Source organism: Nanorana parkeri, unplaced genomic scaffold (genome assembly GCF_000935625.1).
Source record: "Nanorana parkeri isolate BGI_ZX_2015 unplaced genomic scaffold, ASM93562v1 scaffold525, whole genome shotgun sequence".
NCBI classification, from domain to species: domain Eukaryota; kingdom Metazoa; phylum Chordata; class Amphibia; order Anura; family Dicroglossidae; genus Nanorana; species Nanorana parkeri.
The window spans coordinates 729,007-750,888 of record NW_017306793.1 but is presented as its reverse complement, the minus strand read 5'-3'; the positions used below and the strand labels follow the sequence as shown (position 1 = coordinate 750,888).

The 21,882-nt window shown below is 43.8% G+C and overlaps 2 protein-coding genes across 3 annotated transcripts in view; one reads left to right on the top strand and one right to left on the bottom strand.

The window, feature by feature from the left end:
• Positions 1-9,199: 9,199 nt before the first annotated feature.
• On the bottom strand, positions 9,200-15,107 carry PEX12 (peroxisomal biogenesis factor 12). The gene is made up of 3 exons (XM_018561463.1): positions 14,920-15,107; positions 10,267-10,793; positions 9,200-9,623 (listed from the first exon to the last, which is right to left on the bottom strand). The coding sequence occupies exons 1-3, from the start codon at positions 15,040-15,042 to the stop codon at positions 9,236-9,238; spliced, it is 1,038 nt and encodes a 345-aa protein (XP_018416965.1). The 5' UTR covers positions 15,043-15,107; the 3' UTR covers positions 9,200-9,235.
• Positions 15,108-15,715: 608 nt separating this feature from the next.
• The window catches only part of AP2B1 (adaptor related protein complex 2 beta 1 subunit), a 99,292-nt gene continuing 93,125 nt past the window's right edge, over positions 15,716-21,882 (top strand). For both annotated transcript variants that reach the window (XM_018561467.1, XM_018561466.1), the window contains exons 1-2: positions 15,716-15,880; positions 21,235-21,294. In XM_018561467.1, coding sequence (XP_018416969.1) covers positions 21,258-21,294 — 37 coding nt within the window. In that variant the 5' untranslated portion in view covers positions 15,716-15,880; positions 21,235-21,257. The remainder of the gene's footprint in view (positions 15,881-21,234; positions 21,295-21,882) is intronic.

Below are 21,882 nucleotides of genomic sequence, written 5' to 3'. Positions count from 1 at the left end.
AACAAGCGTGTAGTACAAAGGCTTACCTGATTGCATAAAGATTGGGTAGGTCCTTTATATTACATAGATTTTGTAGATATAAATTTGATTGTACGGCAAGATTGTAACATGTGTGTTGACCCTTAGTCTTGTATACAGCAGAGCTTAGAGGAGGGAGAAGCAGCATAAGGAGAAATTGGTTGCGCTGTAGTGCAATTAGCATGATGATGGGAGGCGAGAGCTGAGTAACATATGAGCTTATGTGCTGCTTTTCTATTACTGTATAATCACAGGTTGATCAGGTCCCTTCCCCTGCCAGACAGGGCTGTACTGTGTGTCAGAAACATGTACCTAATGAATGAACATAAATACAGAGCCATTGGTTGGTGAAACAGCTCTCCGTATTTTATTGGTGTATAATCGGAGTAGTTTCAGCAGTGATGAGTAAGATTTATTCTGACCTGGTATTGCTGGATGTAAAGTCCACATTGACCAGGAAATGATAACTTAATCTTCTCTCTGAGCTGACAAGATACCTAGTTTGTGTTTCATCTAACTGGGCTTTATTGAAGTGATCATCTGTTTTTATAAAGGTTTGTTTCCTGGTCCTTAGCCGGGAGTGTGGCTCCCAGTCACAGTAATCGCTGGATGTGGAAGTCCACTTCTGCCTCTCTGCATTAGGACCCCCTTAAACAAGAACTCCATGAAACTTAAAAAGTTAACCCTTGCAGTGGGGCTACCCCCCGCACTGCCAGGATTAACTGGTTATTTTTCTCTTGGTGCTCAAATAAAAGATATACTCATCTGATCCTCAGTCCTGCTAGACAGATTCCTGCAGTGTCTTCTCCCCCCAGGCTTTGGCGGTCTAAGCCCTGCTGGTGTCTAATAGTCTATTCACTTCCATTAGAGGTGAGGATGCTGAGGGGCATACTTTAGCCAGAATGTAGGGTAAGGGGAGAGAGGGGTACGCACTCAGAGGATCAGGTGAGCATAGCTTTATTCTGAAACAGAAAAACGAGTGTTTGGAAACCTGGAGTTCTTCTTTAAAGGGCCAGCAGCAAGGCGTTACCACTCAACTTTTTTGCTTTCATTTGTTTTTTTGTAGTGTATTGGAGCCTCTTGTAACAAAATATATTTGCTGTTTTCTCTTCCTATTTATAGGATACCTTCCTATGTGGTAGGAGACCATTCAACTGGCACAAGGATCCTGGTGCTATATGGGTTTTCCAACAATAAAGAAATGGCCAAAACATACAAGGGTGAGTCGAAAATTCCGGTAATGTTAAAACTTCTGTTGGCTGCACTGTCTTATCAATGTTCAAGGCTACTCTCTCCCCAGTCAGTGATGTGCAGGTGTGAACATGTTTTGTCAGTTCATTTGTAACTGCGGTGTGAGAAAAAAATGGATGCCCCACTTGTGATTTGCACGAAAGAAGAGCAGCGTGCAGTGATTCGTTTTTTGTGGTCTGAGGGCGTTCCCGGTGCCATTATTTATCGGAGGCTTTGTGCACAGTATGGAGAAAGTGTTTTGCCGCGAAGAAGTGTGTATGAATGGATAGAAAAGTTCAAGGAAGGTCGCACAAGTGTTAGCAATCAAGAAGGAGCTGGATGCCCATCTACGTCCACGGCTGATGACAACATTGAGCGTAAACGTGAAATAATTATGTCGAATACAAGTGACAGTGGATTGCGTGGCAAATCATATGCAAATCAGCCATGGCTCTGCCTATGAAATTATTCACAGCAGATTTAGGTTTCAAAAAGTTTGTGCGAGCTGGGTACTGGAACAACTCAAGAAAAAGCATAAACAGGAGCGTTTGGACCCCTGAAAGCAGCCCTGTGAGGACAAAGATTCACCTCTGATGAAGTGAAAACAGCGGTACATTTGTGGCTTGCACACTTTTTAATGAGGGGATACGAAAGCTTGTTGACCGATGGACAAAGTATATTGAAAAGCAAGGCGATTTTGTTGAAAATGATGTATTTGTCTTAAAGTTGATTAAAATAAATTCTACAGCCACATTGCAGATAATGTTTGACTTGCCTTCGCATAAATTACATGGTTTTGGAAATGTATTTATTTTTGCATTTGTTTAAATGTGCATGGATGGAAGATGGGACCCCTGCCCTATGGACTCCACACATTTATCATAGGACTGCATAAATGAAGATTGAGGTCTTCTCTCAGATCTTGTCACTTTACCAAAAGACTTATGATTGTAATTGTCCAATGTGCGGTCCAAAATTCCTCATTGCGGCACAGATTCGTAAAACAGTCTTTGGTTGGAATGCAAATTGATCAAAGAATGCCCTAACTCCAGAGACAGTGAGGGAAATATATCAAAATCTGGAGCAGCGGTGCATGACAACCCATCAGCTTCTATCTTTCATTTTCAAACCTTAACTGAACAAACTGAAGAGAGAAGCTGTTTGGTTGCTACGGGCAACTGCTCCAGATTCGTTCTGCTCCAGTTTTGATAAATTCACCTCTGTTTGACAAAACAAAAGGGATTGTCAAAGACTAGTGTACCAGTGCTCTGTCTGTGTATTAACAGATTACTTATTGTAGAGTGGAGACTTATTTTAGTATCTCTTTGTTTGGAATATCTTGCCAACGACCTGTCTGTGCCATGCCCCACCTGCAATTCATCTACACTCGGCATTGGTGCAGCAACTCTACCTGAAGTGTCAACTAATATGGTTTGAAACTGGATTGATGCAGCTTCAGCTAATCAGCAGTTCCCCTCCTCCTCTCCCTGTAAGTTTGTGCTCACAAAGGAGTCCTCTCACAGTCTGATACCCAAAGTTAATAAATACAGTGTTCCTATAGGTTTTGGTTTGTATAGTGGCCTGTAGCTAAGGCTTACTGCTCTTTACACATGTGTTTACACAACCTTGGCAAAAAGCAGCTCCCAAACGTGAGTGAACTTGGAGAGCACATATCAGTGGGAGATAGACCAGTACAGAGCTGTATAAATGTTCTGGATGTGTACCTAAATGAAGGCAGGCAACTGGTATTTTAAGGAGGCCAGTCATGGTAGTCTGTATAAGTCTCTCAGGACAAGTATACTTAAAAGCGCTCTGAAATAACAACAGTGCCTGCATCTCATGGATGCAGGCACTGTTTGGCAAATGTTTCACTTTGCTCCTTTTTTCCCCCTAACTTGATTGGGGGAAAAAAATCTTTTGTTGAACTGGGTGGTGCTGACAGGGCTTGAGTTTAGCAACCGTTTCTTTAAGGGCTTGTTCACACCAAATGCAGACCAGATCTGCATGAGTTTCTGCACACACAGTGCGTTATACCGTGTTTTGTGATGCGTTCTGGGATGTTTTTAAAATGGGCTTTTGGTGTGTTCTAGGGTGTTTGCATGTGTTTCTGATGCATTTGCATGCGTTCCAGAGCAGGTAAAATAGGGCTTGCTGCAGTTTTTTTTTACATGCTCTGGAACTGAACGCTGCGGTGTGAACTAGAGCCCAAAATACCATTGAAATACATTGGATGCAGTTTTGATCCGATCTGTAACTGCTCTGCTCCTGGAACGCGCTTGGGGTGAATAAGCCCTATGTGGGGAAAATGTTAGTTGTTTTTTTTTTTTTTGCTGGTAAAACTTAACTTAAAGATTATTGGGTTACTGTTGGTAATAAAGGTATGCTTAGGCCTTGCAGCTTGTATAAGGGCAGTGTGTACAGCAAGCTTTTGCAATGCTTATGGCAAGCATTGAGCAGCTTTGCTGAAGTGTTTAAAGAATTCTTCATGTTTAACTCGGATCTTCATAAGAATTCCCATTGGTGCTTTAGTGAGCTTTTAACAAGTTGCATGTAGTGCTGTGGCTTTTTTCAATGTCAGTAAACCATTGTATTGGTCTATGCTTGCGTGTCACAGGCAGGTGCTTGCACAACTGGTCACTGGTAATACTGTTGCCGAAAAAGTGGATAGGTGCACCCCAAACATTCCTAAAAGCTGCTTATTTATTGAACCATAAAATCAATGACGAGGTGGGCACAGACTTCTAACATGTTTCATGCATACAGGTTCTGAGTTAGAGAATTTGTGAAATTGGAACTGAATGGTAGGTTTAAAACTTCAACAAAACTTTCTGCACACACTACTCTGATGCCACTGTGCCCAAGGCATTAGCCATTGAGATTTTACTTCCTGGACACTGTTTCACTAGAGGTAAGATGACAAGATCTGCCCTTTGTATCCCAATGAGACCACATCATAGAAAAGGTAACTTGTCAAATGCACACACCCACACACCAACTGATTCACTCCAGGCGGAAGAAAAACTTAAAACTGATGAGTGGGCTTGGAGGCGCACCTTTTATTAATTTCTGGTTGAAGCTGAAGGACCTCCAAAGAGACCAATATATGTATGGGAACCATAGGGTCTGTTCAAACTAAAATGGTCCGTTAGTGTATGGGTGTGCAAGTGGTGGGAGGTAGTTCCTAAAATTTTCACACAGCAAGACACTGATATAACTTTACTTTTAAGGCCACACCAAATGCAGAGCAGATCTGGTCAGGTTTCTGCACACGCACGCTAGTCTTTTAGATGCATTTTTTTAGTTTAACATGGGCTTTCAGTGCGTTCCAGGCATTTGCATGTGTTTTTGATGCGTTTCCAGGTCCAGAGCAGGTAAAATAGGGCCTACTGCAGTTTTTCTACCTGCTCTGGATTTGCACGCTGCGATGTGAACTGGAGCTAAAAATACCATAGGAATACATTGGACGCAGTTTTGATCCGGTCTGCACCTGCTCCGTGCTTGGTGTGAACTAGCCCTAAGGCATGCCAACTGTCCATTTTTCTCGTAGAACAGATTTTCTTTTAAATGATTATTATACAGGATTTATATAGCGCCGACAGTTTGTGCAGCACTTTACAATATAAGTAAGACAAGATGGTAAGGAGGGCCCTCGAACGAGCACATATAGGCGATCGGCGGGCTATGGACCCGCTGATCGCCTATATGTGAAACACCCGGTAACGGGTGTGTGCATTGATCGGGTCTTTTCTGCCCGTGCGTGCCCGCTAGGGGGCGCGCGCGAGCAGAAAAAAATTGCCGTCTGGAGACGGCAACCCGCAGATGCTGCAGTGCCGTCCGTCCGTTTTTTTACTACGGGCGGACGGCAAGAGGTTAAATTGTGCTAACAAAAAAAGCAAACCTGGCATCATTTTACAAATAATACATCTTTATTAGTGCAAATGTTTTATTACAGTGTTGACAATTTGAAAATCTATTACCTACAGTAGATTGAAGGCGGGGAAGGTAGTAATTAAAGAATACCGAAAAGCCTTGCAAAGGTATTACTGCAAGGCCTACTTTCACCATAGTAGAAGACATCCTTTACTCTTCTCATTTGGGGCAAATTATGAAAATTGGAATGATGCTTACAGCTACCAAATTCCAGCAGTCAATCTATACAGCAGATAATTGGATGAAAGCAAACCGCTTACACCAACTTGCATGTTTTATGATCTTTATGTAACTGTTCCCTCGGGGTCCTCACATCCAAAGGAAGTGAAGATAACATGGGTCCTTAGACCGCTGGAGGCGGGGGGAGAAGAGCAGCAAGGCGGGATTGAGAATTGGTTGAGTATATCTTTTTTTTTTTTTTAAACTTTACCCCTTAGACCAGGCTTGGGGAACTTCTGGCCCTCCAGCTGTGTTGAAACTACAAATCCCATGATGCAGCGGTCTCTGGGAGTTGTGGCTGTGAGAATCTTGCAATGCCTCATGGGATTTGTAGTTTCACCAGAGTTGGCAGGCCGGAGGTTCCCCACCCCTGCCCTAGACCAAAATGTGTGCTTAAACCTTGCAGTGCAGGGGTAGCCTACTGTTGCACCTGTAAAGATGCCTTTGTGTGGCCATGCACATTAGAATGTAATCTATTGTATTTAGGACATTCTAATGATGTCACACATCATATTGTTACATCACACAGAGTAGAGTACAGACAGCTACCATCAGAGGAAGATACTGATTGAATGAATAACTATATGCTGCTCATATGAAGCAAACACTTTCATTCATAAGGGCAACTTTCAACACATTTGAAGCTACTCAACCGCCCTTCCCCCCCCACCACACACTGCAAGGGTTAGAGCATATCTAACCCCCCCAGAAAATCATTAGATTGCAACTTAGCAGTCCTTAGGTGGTTGTTGGATTGGGGGGATGTGCTGGTGCTGCAAGTTACCCCCGGGGCACGGTACCTCTGTCCAGCTTATCCCACCCAGGTCACTGGTTGCTAGGAGCTGGGTGGGATGCCAGCCAGACCATACCACTCAGCTCCTGGAAAATCAGTTAGCTGGGTTGGACACTGGCTAAATTATCACAGGTTGCTAAGGCCCCACATTATAGGTACGGCCCTGGATAAGAATAAGCAGTCATATTTACCTTACATTTACCTTATTCCTCTCAGCAGCTGGCTTTCTCTGCTCCCTGGTGGTCCTGGGATGTGGCTAAGCCCTCGCTGACCCTCTGTACAATGGAGGACCACTGGTAGTCCACTACAGGGTTAGCTATTTCTGCCTAGAGTTGGGCCTTAAAGTAAACCTTTACCCCCTTTCACTAAAAAAAATCACATCAGCATACAGCTCTGCATGCCGATATGAAATCATCTTACATTAGTTTTACTTACAATTACTATTTTTTCAATTTCTGGTCCTCTTGGGCAATAGTGACAAAGCCATACCCAAGTGTTGCATCCTGGAAAAGTTACATCTGCAGTTAATTGCTGGGAAAAGCATGTCCCTCCCCTGAGATGATGTGCATGGCCACATGTCCTAGTCAGGTGTGCCAGAGTTCCAGGGCGTAAAGGTAAATCTAGTAACCTGCCCTTGGTTAAAATGGCCACTGTGAGAAGACTGGGGCAGAAAAAAAAAATAGGGTATGTAAAGAATACAAAGCCAGCAATTATCTAGAAGTATCTGTTTCTAGATTGCCATTACTAAACATTTATAAAGGTGATTTGTTGTCATTAAAAAGATAAGGGTAAAGTTCATCTTTATATATCCAGGCAATTTCCATCAGTGAAAAAATTAACATATTAACTCACTTTTAAAAGTGGAGTGTCATATTCGTCCTACTGTATTGCCATCAGGGCAAATAGTGTCTTACGCTATGTCCACTGAGACGTGGACAGCAATACAAAACAGTTTAATAGACTGATAAAGGGTTAGAACTTCATTGCTGTGTGCCCAGTAGAAGATTTCACGTCACTAGAATGGGGAAACACACAGGAATAAAGAAATGAGGTCATGGCACCTCCTCACTCTATTCAAAACAAAGTATTAGCTTGGGTTTTAGCCAACAGGAGCAAGTGGAAGAGGGGTGGTGATATTCCTAGTATTAAAATGTAATTCCAAACAAGTAAGTGATACACAGGCTAGCCAATATTGTAAGGAGGACCAGAACACTAGAATATATGATTTACTCAGAACATTATGCGTGTATTCACTTCAGTTACATAATTGAGTATTCAAAGTGAACCGGAATTAACCTTTTACATAATTGGATAACTGAGGTGAATATGACCACAAATGTCTTAGTGAAGATTCTCAACCCCTTTAATATATTAGCCTCACTGTGTTTGGTTTCCTTTCCTGCAGAATAATGCAATCAAGTATATGCAAGTTAAGGCGTATTAATTAGGCCTTCAAGGAAACCCTGTGTACTCCTTCTACAAACAATGCGTGATATGATCACATGTTATTGAATATTCTGCTTGCCAACGGCACATTTAACAAGAACAACACTTGTACTACAAGGCAAGGAGACAACAACATTTAAACATTCAATTTTTAAGCTGTTACGTTAGGTGACCCTAAAGCTGTCCATACAGGCTGGCTTTAGATTGTTTTTAATGGTTAACATCCACATCTGTGGTTTTTTCACGTTCGGCCATCTTTCCATATGCAGTCATTTCAGTCTATGACATTATTCTACACCATCAAAAAAACATAAACAGTAATGCATTTAGGTTTCTGATCCACCAGATTCATGTAGCATGTGAAGATGGCCTTTTAAACAAGAGCTCCAGGAAATGTAATAATTAACCTTTGCAGTGGGGCTACCCGACTGTAATCATTAACTGGTCATTTTGGTCTAGGGACTAAAATAATATATACTCGCCTGCAGCTGCAACTAGACTAGTCCCTGCAGCCTTTTCTCCCCTAGGCTCCACAGTCTAAGGACCCATGAAGTCATCATGTCTGCATCAGACGTGAGGACATCAAGGGACAGTCTACTGCCAGAGCAGAGGGCTAGAGAGGTGATCGTTTAATGCCACAGATCAGAGTATCAGGTGAGTGTGCGTGCTTTATTTCAGCTCCTAGAGCAAAATGAGCAGTTAACCCTTGCAGTGCAGGGTTAGCCGTACTGTAAGGGCTAATTTTTACATTTCCTTTAGAAGGAGTCTCACCTTGAATTTTGCTTCACAGCTCAGTCACCTAACTCAGTGTATGATGTTATTTTTTATTCCACACTTTTCTGTGTGGTGGAAACTGAGATACAGACTTTGGCAGTTCACTCCTCTATATTCCCAAACATGATCTGCAAAGTAGACCGCTTTTGTCTCACTGTCCCACAAGGCTCCCATTTCAGTTCCAGTGCCTATGCTGAATCCTGTGAGAACGTGTACCCCCCCCCCCTCTGTATTTGTGTGACATTGCTTGTGTCTGGAAAGAGCAGGCACAGAGATAAGAGCTGTCAATCAGGAATCCATCTCCTTTGCAGAGTGTGGTCAGGAATGAAAAGGATTGAGCTGTCAAAGACTGTATCTCGGTTTTCTCTTCACATAGAGTATGGGATAAAAAGCAACATACACTGACAGAGTTAGGTGACTGAGGTGTGAACATAATAAAGGCGAGATGTCTTCTTTAAGATCCTTTGTACTCTTTATAGTTACACTATTTGTAACACAGATGCACTGATAACGTTCGCTCTGTGTGAAAACCTCCCCTTGTATGGTCAGTCTACCTTCTATGTGAACAGATGTAAGAAAACTCACTAGATATGATTTGTAGTTGGATTTTTGTTACAGATCTATCTCCAGAAGAAGCATGACAACAAGCTTCCCCTTCATCAAAACAAAATCTATTTACTGATGCAGTTAATCATTTTTTTTGACAGATCCGTCTATTTTAAGTACCTGAATTAATTTGTTTTAAACAGTAGTCTCTAGAATTTGTTGACTTTCCCTGTCTTCTTGGCCACATGTAGACATCTGTAGTCCAAGCTGGAAGCATGCTTATCCATCAGGAGTATAGAGTCTGATCAGATGCTGCAGCTCTGTTGGATAGCCGCTAACTGGACAGCGTTGGTGATTTTTTACATAGTAATAAGCACATCTGTAGCAAAAGACATAGCCGGAGGTGCCAAGCGCTGTGTCGTTAACTCGCACTTTACGGCAGAGGGGGCACACTGTCTTTAGCTTGGGTAGAAGAGGGGAGTATGTTTCCAGTTCGAAGTGAATAGGTGGAGAAGGAGCAGGCAGGGAGCTTAGAGATTTAATTGTATCTTGGTTTTCTGTTGAATACCACCACTCTAGGAACTGCAAGAAGAAGACCCCCAATGACAGGCTGGAGGAGAGAGTCACGGACACACCACCAAGGGCTCTTTTCACAATGCTGCCCACGCTGCAATAGAAACAGTGAAAAGTTAGAACACGGCAAGAAGGACAGTGTGGGCAGAAGCAGTGCCTATAACATTCTATGAGCCATTTGCTTTTCTGTTCTTGAAATCATAAGTACATTTTTATAGTAGATCTGCAATCACCCCCACAAGAGCAGCAGTAAAGGTAGCAGATATCACTGTGGCTAACGGACTGCATGACTACAGCGGCTTGCTAAGGGTGTATTTAAAGATCTCTGAGATTTTATTAAACTTACCCTTGCAGTGGGGTTACCCCCACACTGAAAGGGTTAAGTGCTCATTTTAGTTTAGGGACACAAACAAAGACGATATACTCACCTGATCCTCAGTCCTGTGACCGCACACATTCCTGCCTCTCTGCTTTGGCTCTGGTCCCTTGGTGTCCTGAAGTCTAAGGCAAGTCAATGGACCTGCATAAAATCTAATGACATCAGCAGTCCTTAGACCGCCGGAGCCCAGGGGAGAAGAGGCTGCAGGAGTACAGTATATCTGCTTTATTTGAGCCCCTAGACCAAAATGAGCAGTTAACCCTTGCAGTGCAGGGGTAGCCCTACTGCAAGGGTTAGTTTTGTAATTTCTGGATTTCCTCTTTAAATAAATCAAAGAATAAATTCAGCCGCAACTTACCTCAGTACAGATTTTGTTTTTTCTGGTCGGCTCTCCATGGCTTGTAGGTCTTCTATGGTGAGTCCAGCAAGCTGCACTCCAGCTAACCTGAGCAGAGGAGAGTGATGCTGTGTATTCCACAGAATGTATCGGAGTTGATAAAACAGAAAACAACCTTCCCATGACAGTCTTATATAGGGGTAGGATGCCAAAATTGCTTTATAGCACCTTTTGCGGAATGACAATGGGTTTTGTATAGAATAATCTGCCTCTTCTCGAAGTCTGTTCACTAGTTTGTCCAGCTTCACTCGTAGATAAGGTACCAGCACAAGCAGCAGTAAGGACTTCCAATACTCTCTCCTTGGTAAGGTACGCGCCCCACTGCTGCTACACATGACCACACGTTTCAGTCCGTAGAAGTTCTCAGAGAAAGAAGCACTTGCCCAAGACAAATAGTGCTGCTGCAGCAGCAGATCTAAAAAGGAGTAAAGCTCATCAAACCACCTCCAAAGGGGGCCATACCGTGCCGGATTAGATTCAGCAAAGACCTGTAAAGTTTGACAAGAAAAACCTTCAATTAGACGTTTCAACTAATCTCTGTGTATGTCTCTTTGCCCGCCCCCCCCCCTCCTTTAAAAAAAATAAAAATCACTATGTATGTAATTTATCCTACTTGCTCTGTCAGCTATAATAACTGAATGAGAACTGCAAACTAGGATACCAAGCAAAATACATTGGAAACAGCCCAAATACACATGACCTAACATATTTATTTTATTGTTTATACAGTATGTCATCACCAACCAAATATGCAGGTTTACTAACATGGTTGTCATACAGTTTAGTTCAATAAGTTTTTATTAAGGGTTTCATAAGACTTAAAAGGTAAAAACTTGACATACAAAAGCAAAAATCAAAGTCGCTGTACAACAGTAATAAAAAACAAAAAGGGCGCAACGCTAGGTGGGCTAACTGACCGGGTCGGAAGACCCAGGGAAGGTGACATGTCACCGACCCGGTCAGTTAGCCCACCTAGCGTTGCGCCCTTTTTGTTTTTTTGTTTCTAGTTTGCATATCCACAGGCACTCCTCCTGGGCTTCAGGGCTGCACACTATGTAGGGTCACACATTGTTTACCCCCTCAACATCATTACAAGAGCGCTGTTTGTACGATTTGTGTTTTTGTACAACAGTAATGCAAACATAAAAGGTCCAAAGCCTCGGAGCAGTCATGAATATACATCCCCGGGCCAGAGGGTCCAGAATAGAGGAGGAACATTACCCGTATGGGTCTCACTGTGTTGTGCCACTTTGTGGCCTTTATGGCCGACCCTCCTGCTGGGGATGGCCCAGGAGATAGTATCCAATTAGGGACGTATAAGCCCGGCCCGGCAGTTACTGTGACCAGACTAACATGTAGAAGAGAGACCTTCCATTAGGGCAGACCATGCACTGGAGCAGAACAGTCAGATATCATAGGAAGGAGACCACCAGGGCTGAAAGAAGCGAGTGGGACAAAAAGAGACATGGGAGAAAATAGATAGCTGACAAGAGGAAGGGAGGAAAATGAACAGGAAAGCTAAGTGAAGGGAAGGTGAGGAGGAGCTGAGTTCAGAGAGAAAAGTCAGTTCAGAGAGGAACCCAGGGACCAGGGCCAGGCGAGCCCTGTCTACGCCCCACCCCCCCCCAACCCCCGTCAGAGTGCAATGGGCCCCTTGGAGAAACCCAGAATGCCTAGGGAAGGACCACAGCCGAGAATGCATCTGAGGCATGGAAGGCCAACCATACGGACCAGGTGACAGTGTATCTCTCTGGTGTCATGTTCATCCGCCAACAATCGTTCCCGGTCTGCAATTCGATCCATTTCCATAGTCCATTCTGCCAAGGTAGGGAGTACAGGTGTACGCCAGTGCCGGGGGATAACTGTCCTCGCGGCGGTGAGAAAGTGCCTCAAGAGGCCCCTTTTTACTGATTTTAGGGAACCTGGTACCATAGTTAACAGTGCAATACGGGGGTCGTTGGGAATCGCTGTACCTGTCAACCGGTGATGGACATCTAACACTGCCTGCCAGAACTCTTTAAGAGGAGGGCAACTCCACCAAATATGTGTCATATGGCCAGGAGAGGCCTGACAACGCCAGCATGAGTCTGGGACCTGTGGATAAAACCGGTGGGGCACCTATACCACCTGGTTAAAATTTTCAGATTTTTCTCGTGAGCCTTGCAAGCAATAAAGAGTGAGTGAGATAGAACAAAAGACTTCTCCCAGTCCAACGCACTGATGGGAAGTCCTAGCTCTTGTTCCCATACTGAGACATAGCCCGGCAGTTCCGAGGAAGAAGAGAGAAGGGAGTAGAGTAATGTGACCGTGTGGGCGGGGGGAGAGGATTGTAAGAGGAGGGAGTCAAAAGCCGTAGGCGTCGCTTCGAAGACCTCAGGGTGAGGGAATGAGGAGACAAAAGAACAAAACTGTCAGCCAAACACGTGTCCCCGATTGAGGGTTCTACCGTGGAGTCCCGGATTGCCACCACCAAACGTCTGTGAGAGTCCCTGGTCCATCTACCGAAGGCAGACAGACGCATCGCTGGAGGGAACGCTGGGTTATTAAAAAGGGGCGTCATGGGGCCAGCGTATGAGGAAAGTCCAGAGGTGGAGACCCATCTATCCCACAAACGTAGGGTGTGTAGTGTCAAGACCGGGAAGGAGGGAGGCAGAACACGAAACTTTGGGATGATCCAAGCCAGGGCCTGCAGGTCGAAACCCGTAAGCACCCCCTCAAGTTAGACCCATTGTTTGTAATCAACTCTATGGAACCAGTCCGTGATACGCAGCAAGTTCTCCGAAGGAGGGGATCGTAATTGAGGGCAAATAACTGAGATGTGTCCGAGGAGAGTTGGATTCCTAGGTATTTTATTGAGGTTTGGCAGATGCGGAACGGGAAGTTAGTTCGTAACCGAGATAGTCCCACCTCGTCCAAGGATACATTCAGGATCTCTGATTTGGTGAGGGGTTGTCATACAGTTTATACAAGTAAATACCCCTTTGCTTTGGGTATGTTGACATTATCCTCTTGCTGAGGTTATGGCTACCAAGTAGGCCAGATTCAAACAGAAATAAGCCAGGCATTCTTAGTTCATCTAGAATGAAAGACATTCACTTGGAGGGGAATGGAGCCTGTTCTGTCCCCGCTTTAGGCTGCCCTTTGGCCTACATATAGCACGACATACATTTCAACCCTCCTATTCTGCAATAAGCCAGACTGAGTGAAATCTTGATGCTTTATTAACAAAACAGGGTGGGGTGAAACTGTTAAAGAACATGGAAACATACAATCAGTATGTAAAACATGTAAATATGTCAGCTCACAACTATAGGAAGAAACAAGTCCATCCATACCAGCGATGCTGCCTAAAAGAGATTTGGGCTCTTTCTTCCAGACTTGAGTTGCGGATGGCAATGGATTCTCTTCTGTTCTAGAATGAGGCTGAACTCCCCAAATGCTTGTTTCCTTCTTTTAAACAGAAGGATGCTAGGAGCTTTACCAAAGAAAAAACAAACAAACAGTCTAAGCTGCTTCAGCTCCATCTCGTGTCGGATTTTTATATGACAGGTAGGTAAGCCTATCATTTTTGACTGTTGAAGGCAGAACAGAGCCCATTGTCTGTTGCAACTGTTCACCATACAGCTTGCAAGCTTTCATGAGTTAATATGATTTTCTTTAACAGTAAATCAGCAGCAATATACCAAGGATGAAGAGGAGCCGCACACAGGGAAAACTGTATTTCACCAGCAGAAGAGGATTGGAACAAGCATAGTGCTTAAATTGATAGCCTGTTTTGCTGCAGAGCAGAAAGGTTAAGAACTTTCCAGAAATTCAGTTAAGGAACACAATATATTGGCATGTTAAAATGTCCTTTCTGAAGACCTTTAAAACAGAACAATAGTGGAAGGTAGCCTAGATGAGCCCCACCAGTTCTCATCTTCAGGATAATGGACATTATGTACACCAGGGGTATACAAACTTCGCTGTCCAGCTATTGAGTAACTACAAGCCCCATAAGCCATTGCAAGGTTCTGACACCCACAAGCATGACAGTAGGACCAACATCTTGCCATTTGAGAACCCTTGTCTTTTATAGTTGAGCTTTAACACTTGATTTGACTAGAAGATGCAGCTACAAGTTAATTGTGGGAACAGCTAATAGTGCCAAGCAGAAACAAGAGGTACAGCGGGCAATACTTCTCTGTCTTATGCCATAAATGCTGCTATTGTAAGTCACAAACTGACAGAAAGTGGATAGAGAATGACATTAGTCAATATTAACCATGCCTTAAAATTGACATTTATAGCTAGGTGTCGCACAAATTTTTTTACCTGTTCAGGGAAGACTTATCCTTGATAGGGTGTAAAGCAGGGGTGGGCAAACTCCGGCCCTCCAGCAGTGGTGAAACTACAAATCCCATGATGTCTCTATAGGTTGAACTTGATGGACTTTTTTTCAACCTATGTAACTATGATGCATCAGTCTCTGGGAGTCATGCCTGTGGCTTTGAGAATCTTGCAATGTCTCATGGGATTTGTAGTTCCACAACAGCTGGAGGGCCAGAAATTGACCACCCCTGATGTAAAGTGGTTAGGTTCATAGCTTGCCACTTTTGCAACCAGGGCACTTACCTTGATCACATGATGTAATGCAGGTCTCACCGCTGCCATCAAACTTTCTTGGGCCACCACTTCAAAAATGGTCGGCCTGTCGTCTGTTGCTGAGGTTGTGATGTGGGCTCCGTGTTCAGCCATCTTTAAAATACAGATGCTTTCAGAAGCTCGTCTTGACAGTAAACAAGCTACAAAGTATTCCACTTAAACATCCCTATGCATAAAAACACAGAAATGGTTTTAAATCAGATGGTGTAAAATGCATAAAGCAGAGCAAGGCACAACACCGTTTCCCTGTTTAAACTTCACACAGTTGCAATATGATAGCTCATACTTACTAGTCATAAAGTAGGTAATCTCTGTCCCTTTCCATCTTCATGTCAGCTGTTCCCTGCAGCCACAAATCACTTTAGAGCTGCTCCCAGGGGAAGGTTTAGCACAGGAATAGTAAGCCACAAGGCATGCTGCATCAGGAAAGATGAAAGGTCAGATTTACACACGTGTGTACAGTGATATTCCAGAGTGACAGTTCCATAACAGCTGCCGCATATTTACATTCATTACAGCTATATCCACCACATATAGAACTAATCACTATGTGATCAAGGAATCAGTGCAGTAATCTCTGGGCCCTGTGTAACTCTGGTCTCAAAATGCAACAACCAAAAACAATCTGCGCCCTCTGGGCTCAGATACAAGATCGCCTCTACGAGCTTCCGCTGCTTGGAACGCACAATGGCAGGGACACAGCCAAGTAAATGATACGCACAAACTCCTCCCAATGGTGTTGCGCGGCGCTTGGAACGCACTGGTAAGGCGAGAGACGTATATCCGGTATTTGGAACGCAGGTGGGTGCATTGGGTGAGGTGCTCGCTGTTTCCGGACCCGCTGTCTGTGCGTTCGGTTCTCTGCTCTAGGGGCTTGTCTGCTTCCGGCTGCCAGTTACATCCCGACTGTGATTCGGTGCTATCCCAGCAGGTGAGTAGGAGGATAGGGATCTGAGCCCAGAGTGTCTTACCCTCCATTGAAACGCATCCGCCCGGGTGTCATTCCAGATGTGCCCTGCTTACTGCAGCAGATGTGCTTGATAGACACCCCATAAATGTATGCAGAACGATTCCTATACTAGTCCTAGCCACACATCACTCCTGGTTTGCTGATGCTGGCAATGCATGTAATGTCATTGTGATCATTAATGGTTCAATATAATATATGAAATTAATTGCATTGGATTATCTATTGATCAACATTGCCCTTTATTGAAAAGATAACGATTGTGCTGGTGAACAGTGTAATTGAAGCCAGCAAATTCAGTGTTTTGTTTGTTGTGCGAAAGGATCGTTTCTAGAAATAGTCTTTCTTATTTAAGGCAGACATTCACTTCCCAGATCCACTTTAGCTCCCTGCCTGCAACCAATCCTCCCCACAATATTAAAAACAGTTTAATATTTTTATTTGTTTACTATTTAACATTTTTTTTGCCCAGTCCTGCACCCCCCTTTCTCCAGCTGTCATTCTCACTTAGCTTCCTGGGATGTCACCTGTCACATATCCCTGGAGGCTGCAGGTGTAGGCACTCATAGTGGTCAGTGGGCACACCTGGCGGCATGTCATAGGGGGCTGGCTGTAGAACCTGGCCGAGAGAGCTGGGTCCTGATGACATCATAAAAGAAGATGGCTTCCTTTCTTATTTACAGCGGACCGTCACTCCCCATTTCCACTTTAGCTCTGCAATATAAAAGCCGGATTATTCTATTTGTTTGCTTTTTACATTCTTGTTTTGTCCAGCCCTGATACCCCCTCCCTGTTGCTGTTCTCACCTAGATGAGAATTACATGTCCCTGCTTTTACAGCCACCTGGGATATCTTTGTCACATTTCCCAGGAGGTTGCAGGAGCAGAGACTCACAGCGGCCAGTGGGCAGACCTGACGGTATGTCATAGGGGGCTGGCTGTAGAACCTGGTTGAGATGTCCCGATGACATTAGAGAAGATGGGTTCCTTTCTTATTTACAGCAGACCATCACTCCCCAGATCCATTATTTTTTTTGTCCAGCCCTGACGCCCCCTCTCTGTTGTTGTTCTCGCCTAGAGGGAAATTACATGTCCCTGCTCCCACAGCCTCCTGGAATAGCTCTGTCACATATTCCTGGAGGCTTGAGGAGCAGGCACGCACAGTGCTCAGATCTGGCTGCACCAGGAGAGAAGAAGGTGGTGGCGGCGGCAGCAGATTGTAGCAGGACAATGCTGGATGCGCTGAGCAGGTGAGTATTGGTTATGAAGCCAATTAACATTCCAGCATGTCTTTGGAGTGTGGGAGGAAACCAGAGTACCCGGAGGTAACCCACACAATCACAGGGAGAACATGCAAACTCCTTGCAGACAGTGTCCTGACTGGGATTCAAACCAGGGACCCCAAGTGCTACAAGGCAGAAGCGCCAACAACTACACCACTGTGTGGCGAGGGGGTGAAGTTCCTCTTTATTTCATTGAGTTCAAAAGGAATTGTACAGCATATCAGGACACAGAGTATTGACAGCATACAGGCTCTAATTGAATGGGTACACGATAGGGATGTCCCGATACCACTTTTTCAGGACCAAGTGCTTCCCCTCATGTACTTGCCGATACCAATTACCAGTACATGTTACCATATACCGATACCATTACCATAGTACATGTTATGTACTATGGATCATGATTTAACTTATTCATGTTAGCAGGAGAGAATTGTAAATCTATTGCTGTAGTGTAGTGGAGGTGTGTGCTGTATATATGTACTACATATACATTACACATGTCCAGTACACTATAGCAATAGATTTACAGCCAGCCCTGTGCCAGCTTCCCTCACTCTGTTTAACTCTGATCCCTGTTGCCTCACGCGGTGCCTCTCGTAGTCGGCGCTGGGCAGGATCTCTGCATCGCGTCCCGGTGCTCAGCTCGTGGGAGGCGCTCGCAATTCTGCCCTGCTAACATGAATAGGTTAAATCATGATCCATAGTACGTATACAGCACACACGTCCATACATTGCAGTATTAGAGTTACAATTATCCCCTGCTAACATGAATGGGTTAAATGATCCATAGTACATAATAGTACATAACATGTAGTTGTACTACAGTTTATTTAACCCCTTCAGATTAGCAGTGCAGAATTGTAAATCTACTGCAGTGCATTCTATATGTACTGTATATGTGCTACATATAGAATGCACTGCAGTAGATTTACAATTCTGACCTACTAACATGAATGGGTTAAATGATCCATAGTACAACTACATGTTATGTACATATCATGTACTATGGATCATTTAACAGGTTCATATTAGCAGTGCAGAATTGTAAATCTACTGCAGTGCATTCTATATGTAGCACATATACAGTAAATATAGAATGCACTGCAGCAGTAGATCATTTTTTTGTGTGAACAAGAAGAAAGCCGTCTTACTCACTGTTGCCTCAATCGCGGTACCTCAAGAGGTCGTCGGCGCTGAGCTTGAGAGGAGCGTCGCGTCACTGCTGCTCCGGTGGGGTCCTAATGTAGGTGGTCGGCGACTGCCTGGAGTGCCACCCACCGGAGCAGCAGTGACGCGACGCTCGGCGCGGCAGGTAAAAAAAAACAGTGCAAGCTTTGGCGCTTTGTATCGGGGCATTTTGACAAGTACTTGTCAAAATGCCCTGGTATCGGGTCCGATACCAATGCTAGCTTCGGTATCGGGACATCCCTATTACACGACATGACAAATCCGTCAGTTCCGTGAACTATTTAAAGAAGGGTGATGGGGAAGAAGATGTCAGGTAGAGAAGAGGATATGGGGAGGAGTATAGGAACTAAAGAAAACAATGTGTAACCTGGCATCAAAATAAGCAATAGAGAAGTCCAAACCTGAATAGCAGCACTCTGCTATGAGTGGTTATGATGGCATAAAATGACACAGAAAATATCATTGTCATTCATTGGGTGGCTTAGACAAGTACCTATATGTAGATTTTTAATGCCAACCTACATGCCCAAGTCCGGTACAATTTGGAGTATGAATCTCCATAATACTGTGCTATGTCTTCCATAATGCTGCATTGTTCCACTCTTAGCAGCCATTCCTGTTTGGTTGGTGCAATGGTTCTCCAGTATACAGGAAAGAGACTTTGGGGAATTAATGATCAATGAAATAAGAGATTTTCGATCTTTCAATTGACTCCTGTGTAGAGTGAATAGCAAAGCCCATGGGTCTTGTCCCGAGCTATCAGTCACCGTGGAACAATTTGAAGTTTTTCCAGAAGATCTTCAACACTTGGAACAGATGTTGTTCTGTTGTGCCTGTGTCTGTTAATGCTCAGAAAAAGTACAGACGCTTCTTGGGCACACCCGTTTTTGGCCCCAATAGACTTCAATGGGAGCACCTTAAATTTTTCTTGCGATTTTTCTCGCGGTTTCACGCCTTACAAATGTCTCCTGCTCTTAGTAACTAGCTTTCCATTGAAAACGTGCACAAAACAACCAAGGATGCCAATGCTTAAGTGTATCATGCTATTGAACTTCAGAATAAGAAAATACTGTCTAACTGTAAGAGGCAGATTTATTCTTACATAAAATGATACTAAACTCAGGAGTTAAATTTAAAAAATACATTCAAGTACCCTGACTATTAACATTATTGGACCTTATTTGTGTATCACAGTTATTTGTGTAGCTGTGTAGCTGTAGATCCTCAAATCATCTCTGAATTGGTGCTGACACCGTCCTTCCTTCTGGAGGGTGGCTACTACTATTCCCCATGGTCCCTGTGTGTGTTGTAAAGTAGCCACCACTACAAGCTTGCTCCCATCCCATTATGGACTACGATAGCAATACAAATTAATAAGCTAAACATGAGATTATAGTTCATCAAGCATCTTTTGAAGATCTGTGCAGTTCTCAAGCTTTCAACTTTGCCTCATTCTTGTGCTGGGTGACTGGTCTTGTGCAGGGTGACTACCCCACTCGCCCTGCACTTTTCTTGTTTACCCCACAGACACACAGCTGAAATGTGTTTGGTGCACACAAAGTATATTTATATCTTTTGTGGTTATTTAAAGAAGAACTCTGGGAAATGTATTTCTCAATCCTTGCAGTGGGGCTACCCCCACAATTTTGTATTTTTTTTTAAAATAATTGTATTGTAAGCACATGGCGCTTGAAGAATAGCTTCAGCCAGGGAATGACAGCTGCCAGTAGCAAGATTCTGCAGATGGCAGCTGAATGTAAATACAGCAGGTAGTGGGCTGGTGCAATAACCAGCCTACTATTGGCCATTTCAAATTGCAATAGCCAATAGCAGGCTGGCTATTGGACCCGCCCACTGCTTGCTGTGCCCTCCTCCCAGCATGGAGGAGAGAGCTAGGGTATCCACCCAACATATCGATTATTTGGTTGGAGCCCTACTTCTCAGTGCAATCTAGGGGTGCTAGTGCTGTGTGAACAGCATTTGTCTGACTATAAACCAGGCTGAACTTTTATAAATGGACCCCCTGAAATATTATGTTTTCAGTGACTAAGCTCTGTCCATATGCAGTGCTGAGTTTTTTGTCAGCCACTCACAGACATTGTGTGGACCTGGGTCTATCATATATGCGTCCAAGGCCATTCACCATCTGTGTGTATCTGTCAAAACTCTGAGCTGCAGGAAGCAGCGTGTGAGGGTGCCCAGCTTCTGCGCCTACATTGTTACATGAGCTGCCCACACACTTTTTCCACATTAAAAACCATTCCTTAACGATGTACAGGGTAACACGCTCCATGTGAATGAGGCCTAGGAGATTGGATTTGTATGTTGATAAAATCATCTTCATTAGGTGCATGACATTCCCAGCATTATAGTAAGTTTAGTCAGTGTATGCATAAGGCCTTGTTCACACCAAGCGCGGAGCAGATCCGGACCAGAGCAGGTGCAGACCGGATCAAAACTGCGTCCAATGTATTCCTATGGTATTTTGACCTCCAGTTCACATCGCACCGTGCGGATCCAGACCGGATGAAAAAACTGCGGCAAGCCCTATTTTACCTGCTCTGGATCTGGTCTGGAACGCATCTAAAACGCAAAAACGCATGCAAGTGCCTGAAAGCCCATGTTAAACTTAAAAACATTTTTTTTTTTTACCAAAACCGGCCCTAAACGCATCAAAAACGCGGCACAACCCACTGCACTGCGTGTGCAGAAACCTGACCGGACCTGGTCTGCATTTGGTGTGAACAAGGCCTTAGTATTGCGTGACTGTGTACACATTTTCAACCATTTAATGTGTGTTACATAAAAATTTATCTTTGTTCTGCTCTTTTTTTTTCTCCTGCAGGTCCATAAAGGAAACGTGCAACCATGACCGATTCAAAGTATTTTACCACAAACAAAAAAGGTATGGTTTTGCTTTCCTTGGATTTTTACATATTTTGCATTTCATTGATTGAATTATTTCTTCATTAGAGGTGGGGATTTCTTATTGGAAAATGGAATGAGAAACAGAAATGTCACTTTAGAGTGCAAGTAGCTCAGGCATAATAGACATGTAGTGCTAAAAAAACATCAAAAAGAGTAAAAGAGATTAGTGGGAACACTTAGGTACCACTTTATAACAGCAGAGCAGATACAGCTCTCAGCTATTCAATGCATTGTTACTCTTCATCATGGCCTGCATTTTATAGTCCATTCATAAAATTCAGTCTGCAGTGTTGAGTCTGCTGTCACAGAAGTCTCTTTGCTTACAGCCCATTTCAATAATTTATGGAGGTATTAGAAAAAGAAAAGAAAAAGCCATGTACACTGAGTTTAGATGAAGCAGGCAAATGCAGTTGCTGTATACGAACACAGCAACTGTAAACATAGTCTATTTTTTGTCCTCTTCATCTCCTCATGGCTCCTTTTGGAAATGGCTGCCTCTGTGCTTTGCAAGCAGTCTGTGTAAATTAACACTCTCTCTCTCTGAGCTCTATCCCTTCATTCACTA